Source organism: Spermophilus citellus, assembly GCF_964194105.1.
Source record: "Spermophilus citellus genome assembly, chromosome: 6".
Classification (NCBI taxonomy): domain Eukaryota; kingdom Metazoa; phylum Chordata; class Mammalia; order Rodentia; family Sciuridae; genus Spermophilus; species Spermophilus citellus.
The window spans coordinates 15,529,827-15,547,231 of NC_138187.1; the positions used below are offsets into that span (position 1 = coordinate 15,529,827).

The window sequence follows — 17,405 nt, forward strand, 5'->3', positions numbered from 1 at the left end:
TCGAGAGGCGGCGCGGCCAGCTGGAAAGCCCCGGAGCGGGGCAAGGGCTGGACGAGCGTCGGGTCCAGGTCCAGGGCAGCGCCGCAGGCTCGGCGGTCGCAAGCCGGCGCCGCGGCTTCGCTTCCGGGTGAGGGGCGGGCGGGCCGAGCAGTTCCGGGGCGGGCGGCGGCTGCTGGTCCCGGGCGCGCGGAGGGCGCGAGCGGCGCGCGGGGGCCGAGGGGGCGCGAGGCGGCGGCGCGGGGACTCCGGGCCCCGGCGGCGGCCCATGGGGCGGGAGGCCTGAGGCCGCGGCCTGCCCGGGGCTCGGGGGGTGGGGGGAGCGGGGCGGGGAGATGGATAAACTGACCATCATCTCAGGATGTCTCTTTCTGGCCGCCGATATCTTCGCCATCGCCAGCATCGCCAACCCCGACTGGATCAACACCGGGGAGTCGGCGGGTGAGCGGCGGGCGCGCGGGGCCAGGCGGGGGCTTGGCGGAGGCGGAGGGCGGCGCGGGGACCCGGGCTGAGGGGGACAGGCGGCCGGAGCGGCGCGGGCGGGGGCCGGCCTGGGGGGAGGCAGGCGGATCGGAGCGGAGAGCCGGGCCGCGGAGCCGGGCGCGAGGGGAGGGGACGGAGACCCGGCCGCCTGCGGTACCCCCGGCCTGTGCAAAAAGTGGCCGAGGAGACCCGGGCAGGGCTGACGCCCAGCACCGGGGAAGAAGCGGGTGCAGGGAGGATTCTAAAAAGAGGGGGGAAAAGTCAAGGTGGGAGACTGGTGGAAACTGAGAGAGAATTAGAATCCAGGCGGAGAGGCTGGGGCGGGAGCGGGGCAGCGGGTGGGGAGAGCTGCGGGGCGAGGCAGCCGGACCGACCCTGGACCCCCACCCTGGCTCCCCGAGGAAGCTGCACCCGGGAAGCGGTGCCCCCGCGGCGGTGCATGGAGAGCTGAGGGGGGGCAGGTCGGGTGGAGGAGGTTGAGGATCTCAGACCCCCGTCCCCAGCCCATCCCCTGCCCTCTTGGCGGGGCTGGAGACACTGGTGGCTTCCAATTTTTCCTTTGAAATGTAAGTGATTATAATTTTGCTTTATTTTAGGCCCGGGAGCTATAATGATACTAATAATAAACTTCATTTTATGGAGCATCTTTCATTCCAGCGCATCACAAAAACACTGTAGAGGTCTTAATAGTAGTTACAAAATTAAATAACACATTAGAGTTGCAGGCAGCCCGGCAGCAGTAGCAGCGGCTGCTGTGACGCCACGGAGCTGTAGACAGGAGAGGCAAGGTGCTGCCCTCCAGGAAAGAGGCGGGTATCTCAGGTGAATGTGCTGGCAACATTTTTCTCAGCTTGTTCATCTCTTCTCCCTCCCCATCTCTCTCTCTTCCTGTAGATCTGTGAGACTCAACCTTTAATTAATGTAAACAGGTGTCAGGAATTAAGGAATGAGTCTGTTTTTTTTTTTTTTTTAACTGCTTATCCAGTGCAGGCAAAGGGACTATTGAGGATTGGGAATGTCAAGCTCCTTGCATGAACAGTTTGCTACAAAAAATGTAACACTATGCTGTCAAACTTAGTTCTTAAGTATTACTTATGGTTCTGTATTTATCCTGCAATATTTTTAGCTCTTAAGAAAAAAAAAAGAAGCTGTAGCTGGGGCATTTGTTGCTTCTTCCTCCCTTCTTTCTCTCCCCTGATCTAGACCTAGTGACACAAAATCGTGCTGTCACATTTACTGGTTATTAAAATTACACTAAAGAATTCTGCTACTTTTCTTGGCTGTGGAGTTTTAGCAGAGCTTTTCATTGTAAAGCCTATAAGAAAGTATCAGGATGGTTTAGAATTTGGTGCAACTGTTTCTGAAAGTGTTGGTGATTCCAGACAATTTGTGCAATTATATGTGTGACATCCTGCTCATTACCATTGTTGTTTTTAATCCTAATTATATATGTAGTGACTCCTTTTAAGAGGAGTCTTATTTGGGGCTTTACAGACTTAGAGACAATGAATTTTCACTGTCTTTAACAGAGGGATCCTTTTTGTAAAGGAGTATTACGGGAAATCCTGATAGACTAAATGTCCCTGGGACTGTTATAATTGAGAGAGGAAAGTATTACTATATAGGAGAAGAAAGAAGTAATGGTATAATATTCCTGAGAGAAGATGGAACATAGCAAACTTCTCTTTCATTCAAAAGAAAGCAAGGGTAGGATGAGTACAACTCTTTCAGATTTGGAGGCAAAGTCATTGACTGTAAATTGCCAGACATAGGAGGGATGATAGTTCAAGGTTTGAAGGAAGTAGAAGGTTCAAAAAAAAAAGTTGCAGAAAGAGCATGCCAACGTAGTAGGATTGTATGGCTGCCTTGTGGAAGCTGGTAGTGAGGAATATACTGTGTGATAACCTGTTTGTTCTACTGACTTTTCTAGTAGTGCTCAGCTACTTTGGTACCAGTGTAGCTGAAGTAGGTTAATTTTCTAGATGTTCTTGGGAATAAGGAAACATCGAGAGTACTAATGTGAGATCCTGTAGAAAGTGTCATTGAAGGTTAGGGTTTGCCAGATATATACAATAAAACGACAAAGCAATCAAGATGTATAGTATTGGACAAAGTATCTTTGTATACACACATGCACGCGATTGATCCCAGGGCAATTTAACATGGAGCTACATCCCCAGCCCCCCCTTTAATTAATTAATTAATTAATTTTTAAGACAAAGTCTCCCTAAATTGCTGAGGGAATTCAGCAGTCTCAGAGTTCAGTCTCCCTAATAGCTGGGATTACAGGTGTGTGCCATCATGCCCTGCTGTTGGCCAAAGTATCTTTGTAATGATGGCTTATGAAAGCTCCGCTGGATAAAAAGCAGAAGTAAATAAAGGGTTGGCCAGTCAAGTAGCAGATGGTTTATAGTCAATGGAACAGTGGACCCAATAATACTGAGGACCAGTCTGGGTGGAAATAATTGTATGGCAAAGTAGCATGACAGGGGATTGTGGGCACAAGCTCCACAGTGTAACAGTGAGAGTGTGCGACTGAAATGGAGTAGTGGATATGATTTTTTTTTTCTTAACAATTTTTCTTGCCATCTCTACCCTTCAGTTAGATATTCTGTGGCTTAAAAGGGGAATAATAAGGTGGGCGTGGTGGTGCATGCCCATGAATCTGGTAGCTTGGAATCTTGATATGTGAATTCGATAATATGTTCTTTTCATTGTTGTACTCTTGTGCTGTGATAAGATGCACTTGAACTTTTCCTAGTATTTGCTTTAGCACTCACTGTTCAACTTTACCTGTGCAGACAGATGCAGTCTTGAGTTAAAAATAAAAACAAAAAACAGTGTAGTGGTGCACGCCTGTAATCCCAGTGGCCTGGGAGTCTGAGGCAGGAGGATTGCCAACCTCAGCAACTCAGTGAGACCCTGTCTCTAAATAAAATACAAAAAGAGGGCTGGGGATGTGACTGTACCCACTGGTTCAATAGCAGGCACCAAATAACCAAAAAAAAAATAAATAAAGTGCAAAGTTATTTTTCCAAATCAGTGAAATAATTACAAGATGTTTCAATAAGGTCTCTCTGAGGTAATAGAACCACTGTCGTGTCATCATCTGCCTATCTGCCCCTCCCAATCCCACCTCCCAATCCCACCTCCCAATCCCATACTGGGGATTGAAACTGGGGTTCTCTACCACTTAGCTACATCCCTGGCCATTTTTGTTTTTTATATTCGAGACAGTGTCTTGCTCAGTTGCTCAGGCTGGCCTCCAATGATCCTTCTGTCTCAAGTCTTCTAAGTAGCCGGAATTACAGGCATGTGCCACTGTGCCAGGCTAGGACCAGCTTTATTCTAGGGTCTGCACAAAAGTGAATTTACCTGGCAGCAAAAGTTAATGTGTTCCCTTTGGTGTACCGGATTCATTCTGTAAAAGTTTCCGGTTAATTCTTGGGATTTAAAAGGTTCTGTGAATGTAATTTTGAAAACCACTGCAGTGAACTATTTAAGGGAAATTTCAGGACTCAAATCCAAACTTCATCACTTACCAGTACTGTACTTTAGTTCAAATTCCTTAGCCTCTCCATCTCAGTTTTCTCCTCTGTAAAACAGGGATAAAAATAATAGCCATCTCATTGTTTTGTGGTGATTAACCTCACTAATCCATGTAAAACATTTAGAAAGTGCCTGGCACATAGCAAGTGCTCAATAAAAGATATTGTTGTTCTAGTTTATAAGAACAGGTGTAAGAATCCCAGTTTTGTAGTTAGAGCCCTGGACTTGTTACTGTAAGAAATGACATCTTTTTATTAGGTGCTCTTGGATATAAGGAAACATCAAGAATAATACATCCAGACTTAGAGCGAGTTAAATGTTTACCCTCTTGGCTTTGAATTTTATTCATCACTCCTATACAGTTTCTCTTCTTCTTGTCTTTCATTTCTGCACTCTAATCTGTTCCTCAGCTTTTGCTTAAACTACCCCAGAAGGAAATGAAATATAAAATGGCAAAAACTGGATCAAATAACTTCCTAAAATCACAACTGATAAACTATTACCATTAGATTATGGGCCATACCTTGGATGCTCACAGTTTTTAGTCTTAATTTTAGTGGTCCAGATCCAGAGAAAATGTTTCTTTTTCTTTTTGTCTGTTTGGGACAACATTTTCTTCTTGTTCTAATAGCTTGTGGATTATGTAGCAACTTTTTTTTGAGTGGGGTACTGGGGGCTGAACTCAGGGGCACTGGACCACATCTCCAGTCCTATTTTGTATGTTATTTAGAGACAGGCTCTTACTGAGTTGCTTAGCGCCTTACTTTTGCTGAAGCAGACTTTAAACTTTCGATCCTCCTGTCTCAGCCTCCAGAGCTGCTGGGATTACAGATGTGTGCCACCACACTGGCTGTGTAGAAACTTTCCTTTTTTTGTAGTGCCTTATAGTTTTGAAGTGCTTTGACATTCATTACTTGATTTGATCCCTTAGGCTTTTTCTATCTGGCTGATGTGAAATAGTCATTTCCACATTTTCTCAACATTTCAATACTTTGCACTTGAGATTTGAGTTTCAGTGTGTCAAAGTCTCCCTTCAAGAAGATTTCGGGGCTGGGGTTATAGCTGAGTTATAATGTACTTGCCCTAATATGCACAAGGTCCTGATTTCTGTCCCCAGCACTGCAGAAAAGAAAACTTTTTGCCTAAGTATTACCTATATCTTAATTATGTACAACTTTTATTTATCTTACTGAGGTTTAAATTCCTCAGTGGGTGGAATTTTTGTTAGATTATAGAAGAGGGAAGGGAAAATTTAGGTTTCAGTCTTAAATGATAGCTTTTGCTTTGTAAAAGTTTCTTAAACCTCACTGTCATTCTTTAAAGAGACAAAGCCTTTGTGGAAAAAAAAAAAAAAGAGATCATTTATTTAATTTTAGCAAGATCAACAGTTAAGCAAGTTGTTCTGATTCACAGATCCCTTTATTAAAGGCATCATCTCTTTAGCAAAGACTTTAGTGACCATTTAGGATTATACCAGCCTAACTATCATTCTAGATGGATTTGCCTAGGGGTTTTTATGAAGATTTCTAGATGTTTCTCAAAAGCCTCTTTCATGTGCAGGAAAGAACTTCTCCCTTGTATCTAATCAGAATTTCTCTAGAATGGTTATGTAAGTTAAAGTTAGTATATTCATACCTAAAAATATTTTCATTCTTGTTCTTTCTTTTTTAATTTGTTTAAATGGAATGTTAGTATTTAAGGCATCTCAAAAACTGGCACCTTCTTCCCTGCTTGTATTTTGAGCCAGTTGAAGAAAAAAAAAGAATGAATAAATAGGAGCTAAATTATTTTATTACTGGTAAAGAGGATATTGGAGAATGTGACTTATATTTGGGAACCAGCAACTTCTTACTACTACTGGACCTCTGAATTGAACAGATTTAACTAATGAGAAAGAATAAGGCATCTGAATTTTTTGTGTTTCTCTTTTGTACACATATGCCCTGCCTTTTTCCAAAAAGAGATTTAAGGCAACATGATGTGTCTGTAGTTGACTATTCCTGAAACCCAACTGGATCCAATCTGGGCAGAGAGACTACACAATTGTAGTGGTAATGTGAACTTAATGGGACACCTGTAAGTACCAAATCCAAGGAGTGCATCAGGTTGAAAAGGTTTTCTAAGTGATAGGCAGCCTAGCATAGTAGAAAGGATGCACAGGTTTTGGTTAAGTCCCAGTGTCACTATTAGCCAGGTAATTGATCTTGGAGGTTTTTTTGTTAATAAAAATTACCTCATTCAGAACTGATTAAGACTTCTTTTAGCACCTTTAGTTGTTGTACAGGTTTAGACCCCAACTTTCTTTTCTGTTCTATAGGTTAAAGAGTATTAACCACAGTACCACAGTGGATTATAGAAATCACTTAGTTCAGAAGTTATTTTTAAAGGAATATATCTAAGAGCTGGTAGCTGTAAAGTTTTATTATTTATTTATTTTTTGGTAGTGGGGATTGAACCCAGGGGTGCTTAACCACTGAGCCAGATCTCTAGCCCTTTTTTATATTTTATTTAGAGACAGGGTCTTGCTGAGTTGCTGAGACTGGCTTTAAATTCATGATCCTCCTGTCTCAGCCTCTCTAACCTCTGGGATTACAGATGTGTGCCACTACACCCGGCCTATAAAGCTTTGTAGTTGGAGTATTAAGAGTCAGTTGTGTCACTTCAAATTCTGAAAATTAAGTTTTAAATAGGTGAAATATTTCTTTCTTTATAGAAATCTGGCAAATAGTATAACTGAAAATTAAGTTTTAATTTATGGAATAAAATTTCTTCTAGTTACCATTAGCTTTTATAATACAAATTTGTGAATTTGTTTTTCCTATATCTCTTTTATACTCATACTTAAGCAGTGGGCCATCTTGCATAATCTTATAGGGGAAATCTGGACACATAATGAAGTGCTACTATTTATGAAATTGTTATCATTACGTTATAAGTAATAGCTTAAGCAACCTGAATAGATAATTATTTATATATAGACCTTATTTGATATCCTCCTTCAAGTACACCAGGAGATTAGGCTGTACTGTAACAACAGTGACAGCATGTAGGTATAAATTTCATATTTACTGCTTTATCTGTTTGTGGTGGTTTATGTAAGCTTGACATATCTTTTTGGTTGTCATAATGCTTTCAAGCTCTAAAGCTACATGTTTTCCAAGTGCTTTCTAGAATTCCTTGCCCAACAAATAACTAGCTCCTAAAAAGTTTAATGATTACAAACCTGCTCACTTGGTAACAGTAGATTGAGAGTAGTGGCTATTTCATCCTTTATTATAGATTTATTAAAGTTCCTGGATCCAAATCACTTTTCAGTATTATATCTATGTAAACGTTACTATGTATTCTTTTGTTAATTGTAAATTGTACAGAGGAGAATCCTTGCCAGAAACTCAGCAAGTAAAATGTGATGTTCCTTTGAGATTTGTTTTGGAGTTGACAAAATAATAAGCATATGAGTTTGGGTGTTGGTATCAGTGATACATGTATTACTGAGTATGTACCACCCAGCATGTACAGTTGCTTACAGGAAGTTTTCATGTATGCTCACATTGGTTTTTTTTTTTTTCCTTTCTTTTTTTCTGTAGTGGGGACTGAACCCAGGGGAACTCTACCACTGAGCTATATCCCACCCCCTTTTGTTTTCTTTTTCTGTGTGTGTGTATTGGGGATTGAACCTAGAGGCATTCTATTAGTAAGATACATCATCAGCCTTTTTATTTTTCATTTTGAGACAGGGTCTCACTAAATTGCCCAAGCTGGCCTTGAACTTATGAACTTTCTGCCACAGCCTCCTGAGTAGCTGGGATTATAGTTGTGCACTCCCACCCTGGCTTCAATTCAGTTTTGAAGCAAACCATTTCTCTAAGTCACCACTAAACTTATTTATTTTTAATTAGAAAAAGGCTGTACTGTTGTATGTCTCTTTATACTAGTTTTGCTATAAATAAAATGTCACATTTGGCATCTTGACACTTGCTATTGTATATATTGAGCAAAAAGGCAGCTGTTGACTTTTAATATAGATCTGTTAACTAAGGACCATATCCTACTGTATAGTTAGAGATTAAATAGGAATAAAGAAAATGCAGGGCTGGGGATGTGGCTCAAGCGGTGGCGCGCTCGCCTGGCATGCGTGCGGCCCGGGTTCGATTCTCAGCACCACATACCAACAAAGATGTTGTGTCCGCCGAGAACTAAAAAATAAATATTAAAAATTCTCTCTCTCGCCCTAATATCCAGAGTATACAAAGAACTCAAAAAATTAGACAATAAGATAACAAATAACCCAATCAACAAATGGGCCAAGGACCTGAACAGACACTTCTCAGAGGAGGATATACAATCAATCAACAAGTACATGAAAAAATGCTCACCATCTCTAGCAGTCAGAGAAATGCAAATCAAAACCACCCTAAGATACCATTTCACTCCAGTAAGATTAGCAGCCACTATGAAGTCAAACAACAACAAGTGCTGGAGAGGTTGTGGAGAAAAGGGTACACTTGTACATTGCTGGTGGGACTGCAAATTGGTGCGGCCAATTTGGAAAGCAGTTTGGAGATTCCTGGGAAAGCTGGGAATGGAACCACCATTTGACCCTGCTATTGCCCTTCTTGGACTATTTTCCCTGAAGACCTTAAAAGAGCATGCTATAGGGATACTGCCACATCGATGTTCATAGCAGCACAATTCACAATTGCTAGACTGTGGAACCAACCCAGATGCCCCTCAGTAGATGAATGGATAAAAAAAATGTGGCATCTATACACAATGGAGTACTATGCAGCAATAAAAAATGACAAAATCATAGAATTTGCAGGGAAATGGACGGCACTAGAGCAGATTATGCTTAGTGAAGCTAGCCAATCCCTAAAAAACAAATGCCAAATGTCTTCTTTGATATAATGAGAGCAAATATGAACAGAGCAGGGAGGAAGAGTAGGAAGAAAAGAGTAACATTAATCAGTGACATGAGATGGGAGGGAAAGGGAGAGATGAGGAAAATTGCATGGAAATGAAGGGAGACCCTCATTGCTATACAAAATTACATATAAGAGGTTGGGAGGGGAATGGGAAAATAAACAAGGAGAGAAATGAATTACAGTAGATGGGGTAGAGAGAGAAGAAGGGAGGGGAGGGGGGATAGTAGGGGATAGGAAAGGTAGCAGAATACAACAATTACTAATAGGGCATTATGTAAAATTGTGGATGTGTAACCGACGTGATTCTGCAATCTGCATTTGGGGTAAAATTGGGGGTTCATAACCCACTTCAATCTAATGTATGAAGTATGATATGTCAAGAGCTTTGTAAAGTTGTGAACAACCAATAATAAATAAATAAATAAATAAATAAAAGAAAACCCAGGAAAAAAAAATTTCTCTCTCTCTCTCTCTCTCTCTCTCTCTCTCTCTCTCTCTCTCTCTCTCAAAAAAAAAAAAAAAAAAGAAAAGAAAAAGAAAATGCAGTTGGGTGAATCAAGTAAAAAATGGTAGAATAAGCCGGGTGCTGTGGCACATGCCTATAATCCCACCAGTTTGGGAGGCTAAGACAGGAGAATCATGAGTTCAAATCCAGCCTCAGCAAAAAGCAAGGTGCTAAGCAACTCATTGAGACCCGGTCTCTAAGTAAAATATAAAATAGGACGGGGGATATGGCTCAGTGGTCGAATGCCCCTGAGTTTAATCCCCAGTAAACACTCCCCCCCCCAAAAAAAAATGGTAGAACAAAATTTTACAAGCCCTCCCTTTTGCATTATATTCATGGTAAGTTGTTTACCTGGAACATTATTGGGTCTGCTTTCAGCTATGGTAGTAGAAATTATTTTCAAAAATAGGCCATATTCAGATCAGTTCTATTGACTATTTACCAATTCTTAGACTATCAAAAATGTAATCATTTGATTGATAAAGTACCATCATTGTTCTGGGGATATAGCTCAATGGTAGTGTTTACTTAGTATGCACAAGGCCCTGGTTTTGATCTCCAGTACCATCCCAAAATAAATAAATAAAATACCAAAGTTTTGATAATACCATGAATATATCTTCCCATGGATATTTCCTAAACCACTGGATTTCATTCCACTTACAACTAATGCATTTGAAGTATTTATGCTCTATGTGGAACTCGTACTGGATATTCAGTGGGTTAGTTATTTATTTTTGAGACAAGATCTCACTAATTTGTTGAGGTTAACCTTGAACTTGTGTGCTTCTCCTGCCTTAGCTTCTTGTGTTTCTGAGGTTACAGATATGTACCACCATACCTGACCAGGTGATACATTTAATAATGAGTATTTAAATAATTAGGAAGTTTTGGGAAGTACTTGTCCTTAAAAGCAGATTGATAGTAAAAGCAGATAGAAAACAGGGAAGTTTCTATGCCAGTTCATTTCTCTATATTGCTGCTAAGTTTATTTTTCTAAAGAACAAATATAATAATACTTATGTATCTTTTACTTTGTTACATACTATTCTAGACACTTTACAGAAGTTTACTACTTTCCTCCCCACATCATTCCTGTATACAAGCTGTTATCAGCCCTATAGAATTGAGGAGAAGTTAATTAACTTGCCCAAGGTCACAGAGCTGATCCTGGCTCTTGACCACTGCATGTGCTTACAGGAGAAAACTTCAGTGCCTCTTCTGCTTCCACGGAACAAAAAGCACTCAAAGATGATCACAGTATGACTCTAATTTACCTTTCCAAACTCAGATCCACTTTTTTCTCCTGTAAAGACCTACATTCTTAGCCCCTCTTAGTCTATTTCTGAAGTACAACTTCTGTTCTCATCTCTAAGTCCTCTTATGTTTTATTCTCAGCGTGAAGTGCCTTCTGACTAATTCCAGTCCATATTTCATCAACATCCTATCCATCTTCCAAGTGGATTTTAACTGCCTTCTTCATAAAAATCTTTTTTGGTTCCCTACCTGAAGTGATTTTTTACACTTTGTGGGAGCACGTCTATATCATGGTTATTTGAGTGTTACTTGCCCTATTTTCTGGTATAGACTTTTAAAATTCCTTGAGAAGAAGGAATATGATCTATTGATCTTTGATTTTGGTAGTATTCAGCCTCAGCTTGAAATGTTACAGTTGCCACAAAAGTTTTTAACGGGGACTGTGGAATAAGATTGGAAGTTTTGGAGAGTGGGGTAACTGTAAAAATAAGGGATTTAGTTATATATTATCAAATTAATGTTTAGTAGCTACATGTCCACAGAATTCAGTCTCTTTTTTTGAGAAGTAACTGTTGGTTTTCATTTGGAAAATAAGATACCATGAAGTCATTCCCAACTTTTAGAAAATATTATAAAAGGAGAGTTAATTTGTAGGTTAACTGGTTGATTATTTGGGTCAGTAAAGAAGTTAGGCTAGGGGCTGGAGTTGAAGCTCAATAGTGGAGCACTTGCCTCACAAGTGTGAGGCACTGGGTTCAATTCTAGCACCACATAAAAAACAAATAAAGGCATTGAATCCATATACAACTAAAAAAAAAATTTTTTAAAGCTGGGGCGGGGGAGGTGCTAGAATTGGGCTTAGCAGTAGAGTGCCCTAGCATGTACGAGGCCCTGGGTTCCATCCTCAGCACCACAAAAAAATAAATAAAATAAAGATATTGTGTCCAACTACAACTAAAAATAAATATTAAAAGAAGTTAGGCTAGTCAGTAAGACCACCTTGTAGCTATTTACTTCTATAATAAAACTAAAATAGTAGAAAGCAGAACAATTGCTTTATTTTGTGATTTTATTTATTTATTTAAATTTTGGAGGGATCAGGGATTGAACTCTGGATTACTCAACCACTGAGCCACATTCCCAGCCCTATTTTGTATTTTATTTAGAGACAGGATCTCACTGAGTTTCTTAGCACCTCACTTTTGCTGAGGCTACCTTTGAACTTGCCTTCTTCCTGCCTCAGCCTCCTGAGCCACTGGGATTATAGGCATGTGCCACCATGCCCAGCTTGGTATTTTGAAAAGATAAAAAGAAGTAAGAAAATGTAGTTTATTTCCCTTTAATTTGTTGTTCTTTAACTTGTCATTTGACTTCAAAGCTTAAAACATTCCTTCTGTGTGATATAGGTACTTCACTGGGATTCTTCTGACATTTGTCAACCATATTTGGGTTGTATTTCTGATTTACAAATTGCCTTATCAGAGGAGGAAACAAGAGGAATTATGGAGAATGTTTATTTAAGAGATTTCGGGAGGTAGAGTTAACACAGTGGAGCTGAGGAGGGCATCTGTGTTTGTGGCAGGTGGAGGAGATTAGCAACTACTGATGAGTAAAAGGTCTCCCATGGGAGGCAAGGTGAAGAGAGGGAAGTGGCTGGAGCATGGTCCTCATTGGTAGCCATGAGATGGGCTACTAGACTGGGCTAGTATTGTTACTATTTGTTGAGGGGGGCTGTGGCTAGAAAGAGTAAGGAGAAAGCAATATTTTATATACCAGTTTGGTTATGATATGAGGTAAATTGACTTATTTATTTATTTATTTGGAAGAATACCTATAAAGAATTTGGGCTCTAATTCTGGCTTGGGTGTAGATAATTTTGTTGGTGCCTGAAAAATTACCAAAATACTTATTATTTTCTCCAACTGGAAAGTAGTTCCTGTCTCTCCTTCATCCTCTGAATGCCATCACTTAATGTGATATATATGTATATGTGATATTGAATTCTGGGGAAAATTTCATGCAGAAAGAGTTCAAAAGAGTATAGGAGTGGAGCCGGGCACAGTGGTGCACACCTGTAATCCCAGTGGCTCAGGAGGCTGCGGCAGGAGGATCAAGAGTTGAAAACCAGCCTCGGCAAAAGCGAGGCACTAAGCAACTCAGTGAGACTCTGTATCTAAATAAAATACAAAATATGGCTGGGGATGTGGCTCAGTGGTCAAGTGCCCCTGAGTTCAATCCCTGTTACTGCCGCCCCCCCGAAAAAAGGGATTGAAGTCAGAACTCATTTCAAATTCTGACTGATATTTACCAACTGTTTGGGTTTGGGCTTGTTACTAGGCCTCTTGAGTTTTATTTTTTGCATCTGTAAATGGGGTTGATAACTTCTTACCTTGAAAGGTGGTTGTAAGAATTAAAGTTAATATATCTGAAACACCTACCACAACACAGGTACATATTATACCTTCTTGTTGGCCACTTCAACGGATTGCTCTCTTATCACATATGATACACAGAATGTAAATATTACAATTGATTGTTTACCTACCTTACAATCACTAAAAGCAATCTGATGTTTTTAAACTAAGATATATCATTGTGGTATATGCCTGGTTGCCTGCTTCATTTTTACCACATACACTGTAACAGTGCCCCTGAGGCTTAAATTGATGCCTTTTCCCACCATGCACTAAGGGAAAAGAGTGCCTGGCAGCCTATCCAGATGTTTGTATGTCAGTGTTCTCTATATCAAAGGTAACATGGAAGTGCATACCTGTAATCGCAACAGCTCTGAAGGCTGAGGCAGGAGGATCTCAAGTTCAAAGCCAGCCTCAGCAATTTAGTGAGGCTCTAAGAAACTTAGCAAGACCCTGTCTCTAAATAAAAGGGGCTGGGCATGTGGCTCAGTGGTTCAATCCCTGGTACCAAAAAAAAAAAAAAAAAAAGTAACATGGATTGGGGATTTTCCAGCAATGATGACAGATTGTACTAAGCCATTAGCTTTCTGTCAATCTTCTTGTTCTCCCTAACATCTAGAGATGGTCTGTGGCCTTACACCAGATCTCCTGGAGAAAGCTAAATATGCAAACCATGACCTTGACTGCATTAGTTGAGGTTAGTAACTGTTAGAGTGAATGCTTGGGGCTGCAGTATGGCTCAGTGGTAAAGCACTTTCCTAGCATGCATAAAGCCCTAAGTTTAATACTCAGCACTGCAAAAAAAAAAAAAAGGGGTAAATATTTGTGCCCCCTTTGTCACCAGTCTGCAACCCAGGATAGTACCCTCCTCAGGATTGAACCATTGTGTCACCCTGATCCCCTGAACTGCTGTTACTTTTAAGCAAATCAATCTAAGGTTCTTTGTTATAGTAGCCCAAACTGGCTAAGATAACAACAGGGTTCAAGTAAAAAATGGTTGATAATAACAGGTAGCCTATAAGATAGTTTATATTACAGTTCTATTCATTCTCATATTATGAAACAAAATGTAAAATTCTTCATAATTTTTTATCCTGTAGATAAAATGCTTTGAAGATTTTATTTAAATTTAAAAATCATCAAGTCACTTAAAAAGCCATATTAATGAATCTTATTAAAACAAATATAGGACTGAAGGTGTAGCTTAGTGATGGAGTGCTTCTAGCATGCCCAAGGTCCTAGGTTCAATCCCCAGCACCACAAAAATATTAACAAATAAATATATTTAATAAATATAAACCGTCATTCGGGCATATTGGATTTCATCAGCATACTGGATCACTTTTTGGACTCCCCCTGGAGATAAGATTTAGTGCTTTTTGGATCAGAAGACAAACCCTTACATGTTGAAATGTTGCTGATACAGGAATGATTCTGGGAGTTTTAGAGGACTATTTCTAGTATCTGCCTACTTACCATCCAGTAGGTAGCTATCATACTGTAACCATTTAGAATCATACCAGTAGTTATGTAAAATGTCTGCTTTAAGAAAATCAACCTCTTATATAAGTTTTATTGTCCTTTAGTGTGGCCTCCATCTATAGCAGGAACATATGTATGTCAGTTAAGAATGCAGAAGACATTTAGAATTATACCTGACGGCACAGACTCTTGAGCCTGGGCTCAAATTCTACCTGTACGACTTACTAGCAGCATGATCTAGGGCAACACACCTCAGAGGTCTGACGATTAAAATTTTCGTATACATAAAATACTAAAAGTACTTGGCACATGGTACTATATAAATGTCAACTAAAATTAATGACACTAACTTTTGATGATTCTTAGCTATAATCATTTCAATAGCCATAGTAGCAACTGAAATATAAATACTATGTAGTTTTATGTTAAAGATGTAAATGTTACTGTACTGAAATATAAATTCTAGCCCCCAGACAACTGGTCAAAATTTTTACCTTAAAAGAATATTACCACTACTATAGTGAAATGGGAAGAGTGACCTTCTAACTATATATATATTCAGAAAAAAATTTTTAAGTGGAAAAACATAAATCCTGATATTGAGTACAAATTGAGATCAGTGCATCTAACTGTATTTCAAATTGATAATGTCAAAAGGAAAAAAGAAGTAAGTAACTTTGGAATACTTTCATTGTATTCCCTTAATGGGATCTAGCCTAAGGACAAAAAGAACTATAAAGAAATATTGAACTTAGAAGGTAGCAAACATGCCCTGCAACTGCTCTGCAGGGGAAATGCAATCCCCATTTTTCTGATGAATAAGCATGTTTAGAGAGTGAAATGAATTAAATGATGCTTTGTCCACTGTATCATACAATTTTTCTTAAAGTATTGTTTCTGATGAGTCAGTCCTCTCCTATGCCCTGGTCTTTTATTGATATTATGCATAAGTGCTAATCAGAACCACATTTTCAAGAGCTTTCTAACCTCTTGAATTTCTTTTCATTCAAGAATTTCATCCCATATAATTATGCCCACCTTTTTGAAATCTGCCTTCCCGAATTAAAATGTAATTGACTGTAACCACCCTTTTCTTTACAAGTTATAAGATGATATGAAAGCTTTTTCTCTAGATACTCATTTCCCCTATTTCATCAGTAACTAGTTTCCTGAATTTAGCTGATGTCAAAGTCATAATTGGATATAATCTGTATCAATAATTAAATCTGAAAGTTGTGAGAGAGCTTTGTTCTTTTAGACACTAATCTATTTGTAATTTAGGATGTCTTAAGATGATTTGGTGTGAGACATGGAATAGATTGCTAAAGAATGTAGTTGTTGGACCTGCATTTTTTATGATGGTGGAAATAGGTATTATTTTATAGACTGTGATTTTTGAAATGATTATTAAAGAAGACCAAAAAATGGCAATGAAACTTGTTGTTAAATGAACTGTGTACTTTGAAAGAGGGATGATAAGGTAGAAAATATGTAAATAACTTTTGAAGAGAAGTTACTATTTGAAATTTTGCAGAGTAAAAGTTATGGGAGGAATTAAACTGTTGAGGAATTAGTCAAATTTTGCTTAAAGTTCTTTGTATGACAAATTTCCCATTTTTGTTGTTGCTAAAGCATTTGAAGACCCTCTTCTTCAGTTAGCACAAAGTGGAATTCTGTTTTCTGACACCCCTGAACAATCTTCATTATGTGTGGCTTTAAATGTAATTTTATGGCCAGGTGCAATGTCACATGCCTGTAATCCCAGCCACTGCTCATGAGGCTGAGGCAGGAAGATCACAAGTTCAAAGCCATCCTTATCAAGTTAGCAAGGCCTTAAGCAACTTAGTAAGACTCTTGTGCCAAAAAATAAAAAGGGTGAGGATGTGGCTCAATGGTTAAGTGCCCTTGGATTTAATCCCCCATACTTACTAACTAAATGAATAAATAAATAAAATGTAATGTTATGTAATAGAGAAATTTTCAAGATTTCTAGGCCTAGGATTTTAGTATAATTTTTAAAAAGAGGTAAGGTTGGCAATCAGATTGATTTGAAAAAGTACTTTTTATCAGAATCAAGAATGTAAAATCATATTGTAGTCCTTTTATTATATTAGCTGTGTTTCTAAATGATTATTCCAGAATTTTCTGTTCAAAATAGCAGTTTGTGGGAATGTGCCACTGTCTGTGGAAGTCAGCATTTGTGAACATCTCTGTTGATATTTCTGAGGTTTTGACTCTGGATAAACATTCAAGAAAAATTAAACTGTTCTACCAAAATATTCCTAAATAATAAACTTTGAGCATAGCTATAGAAACAGACCTGGTTCATGTCTTAACTTCAGCTTTTTCTAAGTGGTACTAAGTAAGCACTCAAAATCTGATGGCAGCAGTTACTATTTATCCTTTTACCTTTTCCTTCTCCTCCAGCTTTCTGAGTGATAAGGAAAGAAAATTTCTTATGAGGGTCCTTTATTTTAATATTAGGGTTTTGAAATAGAGTTTCAGACAAAACTAGATTTTTCTGAACCAAAACAATTGAGATACAGTTTGGGAAGTGAGAAGGAAAGCTGCTCAATACCTACTCCACTTGTGCAATGGCAAGAAGGCTGAATTTCTAATTTGTTTCCTGCCCTTAGTCTTTGCCTTCAATTCCTCTGCCTCAATATGAGAATTTCCCTATTCCTTCATAGATAGTTACCTCACTAAAACATATTATCTCTAGGAGTTAATCATAACCTTTTGGAAGAACATCTGGATACAGTTTCCATTTTTAAAGTCTATATTTTGAGGTCA

At 39.1% G+C, this 17,405-nt stretch overlaps 1 protein-coding gene across 1 annotated transcript in view; it reads left to right on the forward strand.

The window, feature by feature from the left end:
* Positions 1 to 171: 171 nt before the first annotated feature.
* The window catches only part of MOSMO (modulator of smoothened), a 52,451-nt gene continuing 35,217 nt past the window's right edge, over positions 172 to 17,405 (forward strand). The window contains exon 1 of the mRNA XM_081296932.1: positions 172 to 438. Coding sequence (XP_081153058.1) covers positions 333 to 438 — 106 coding nt within the window. The 5' untranslated portion in view covers positions 172 to 332. The remainder of the gene's footprint in view (positions 439 to 17,405) is intronic.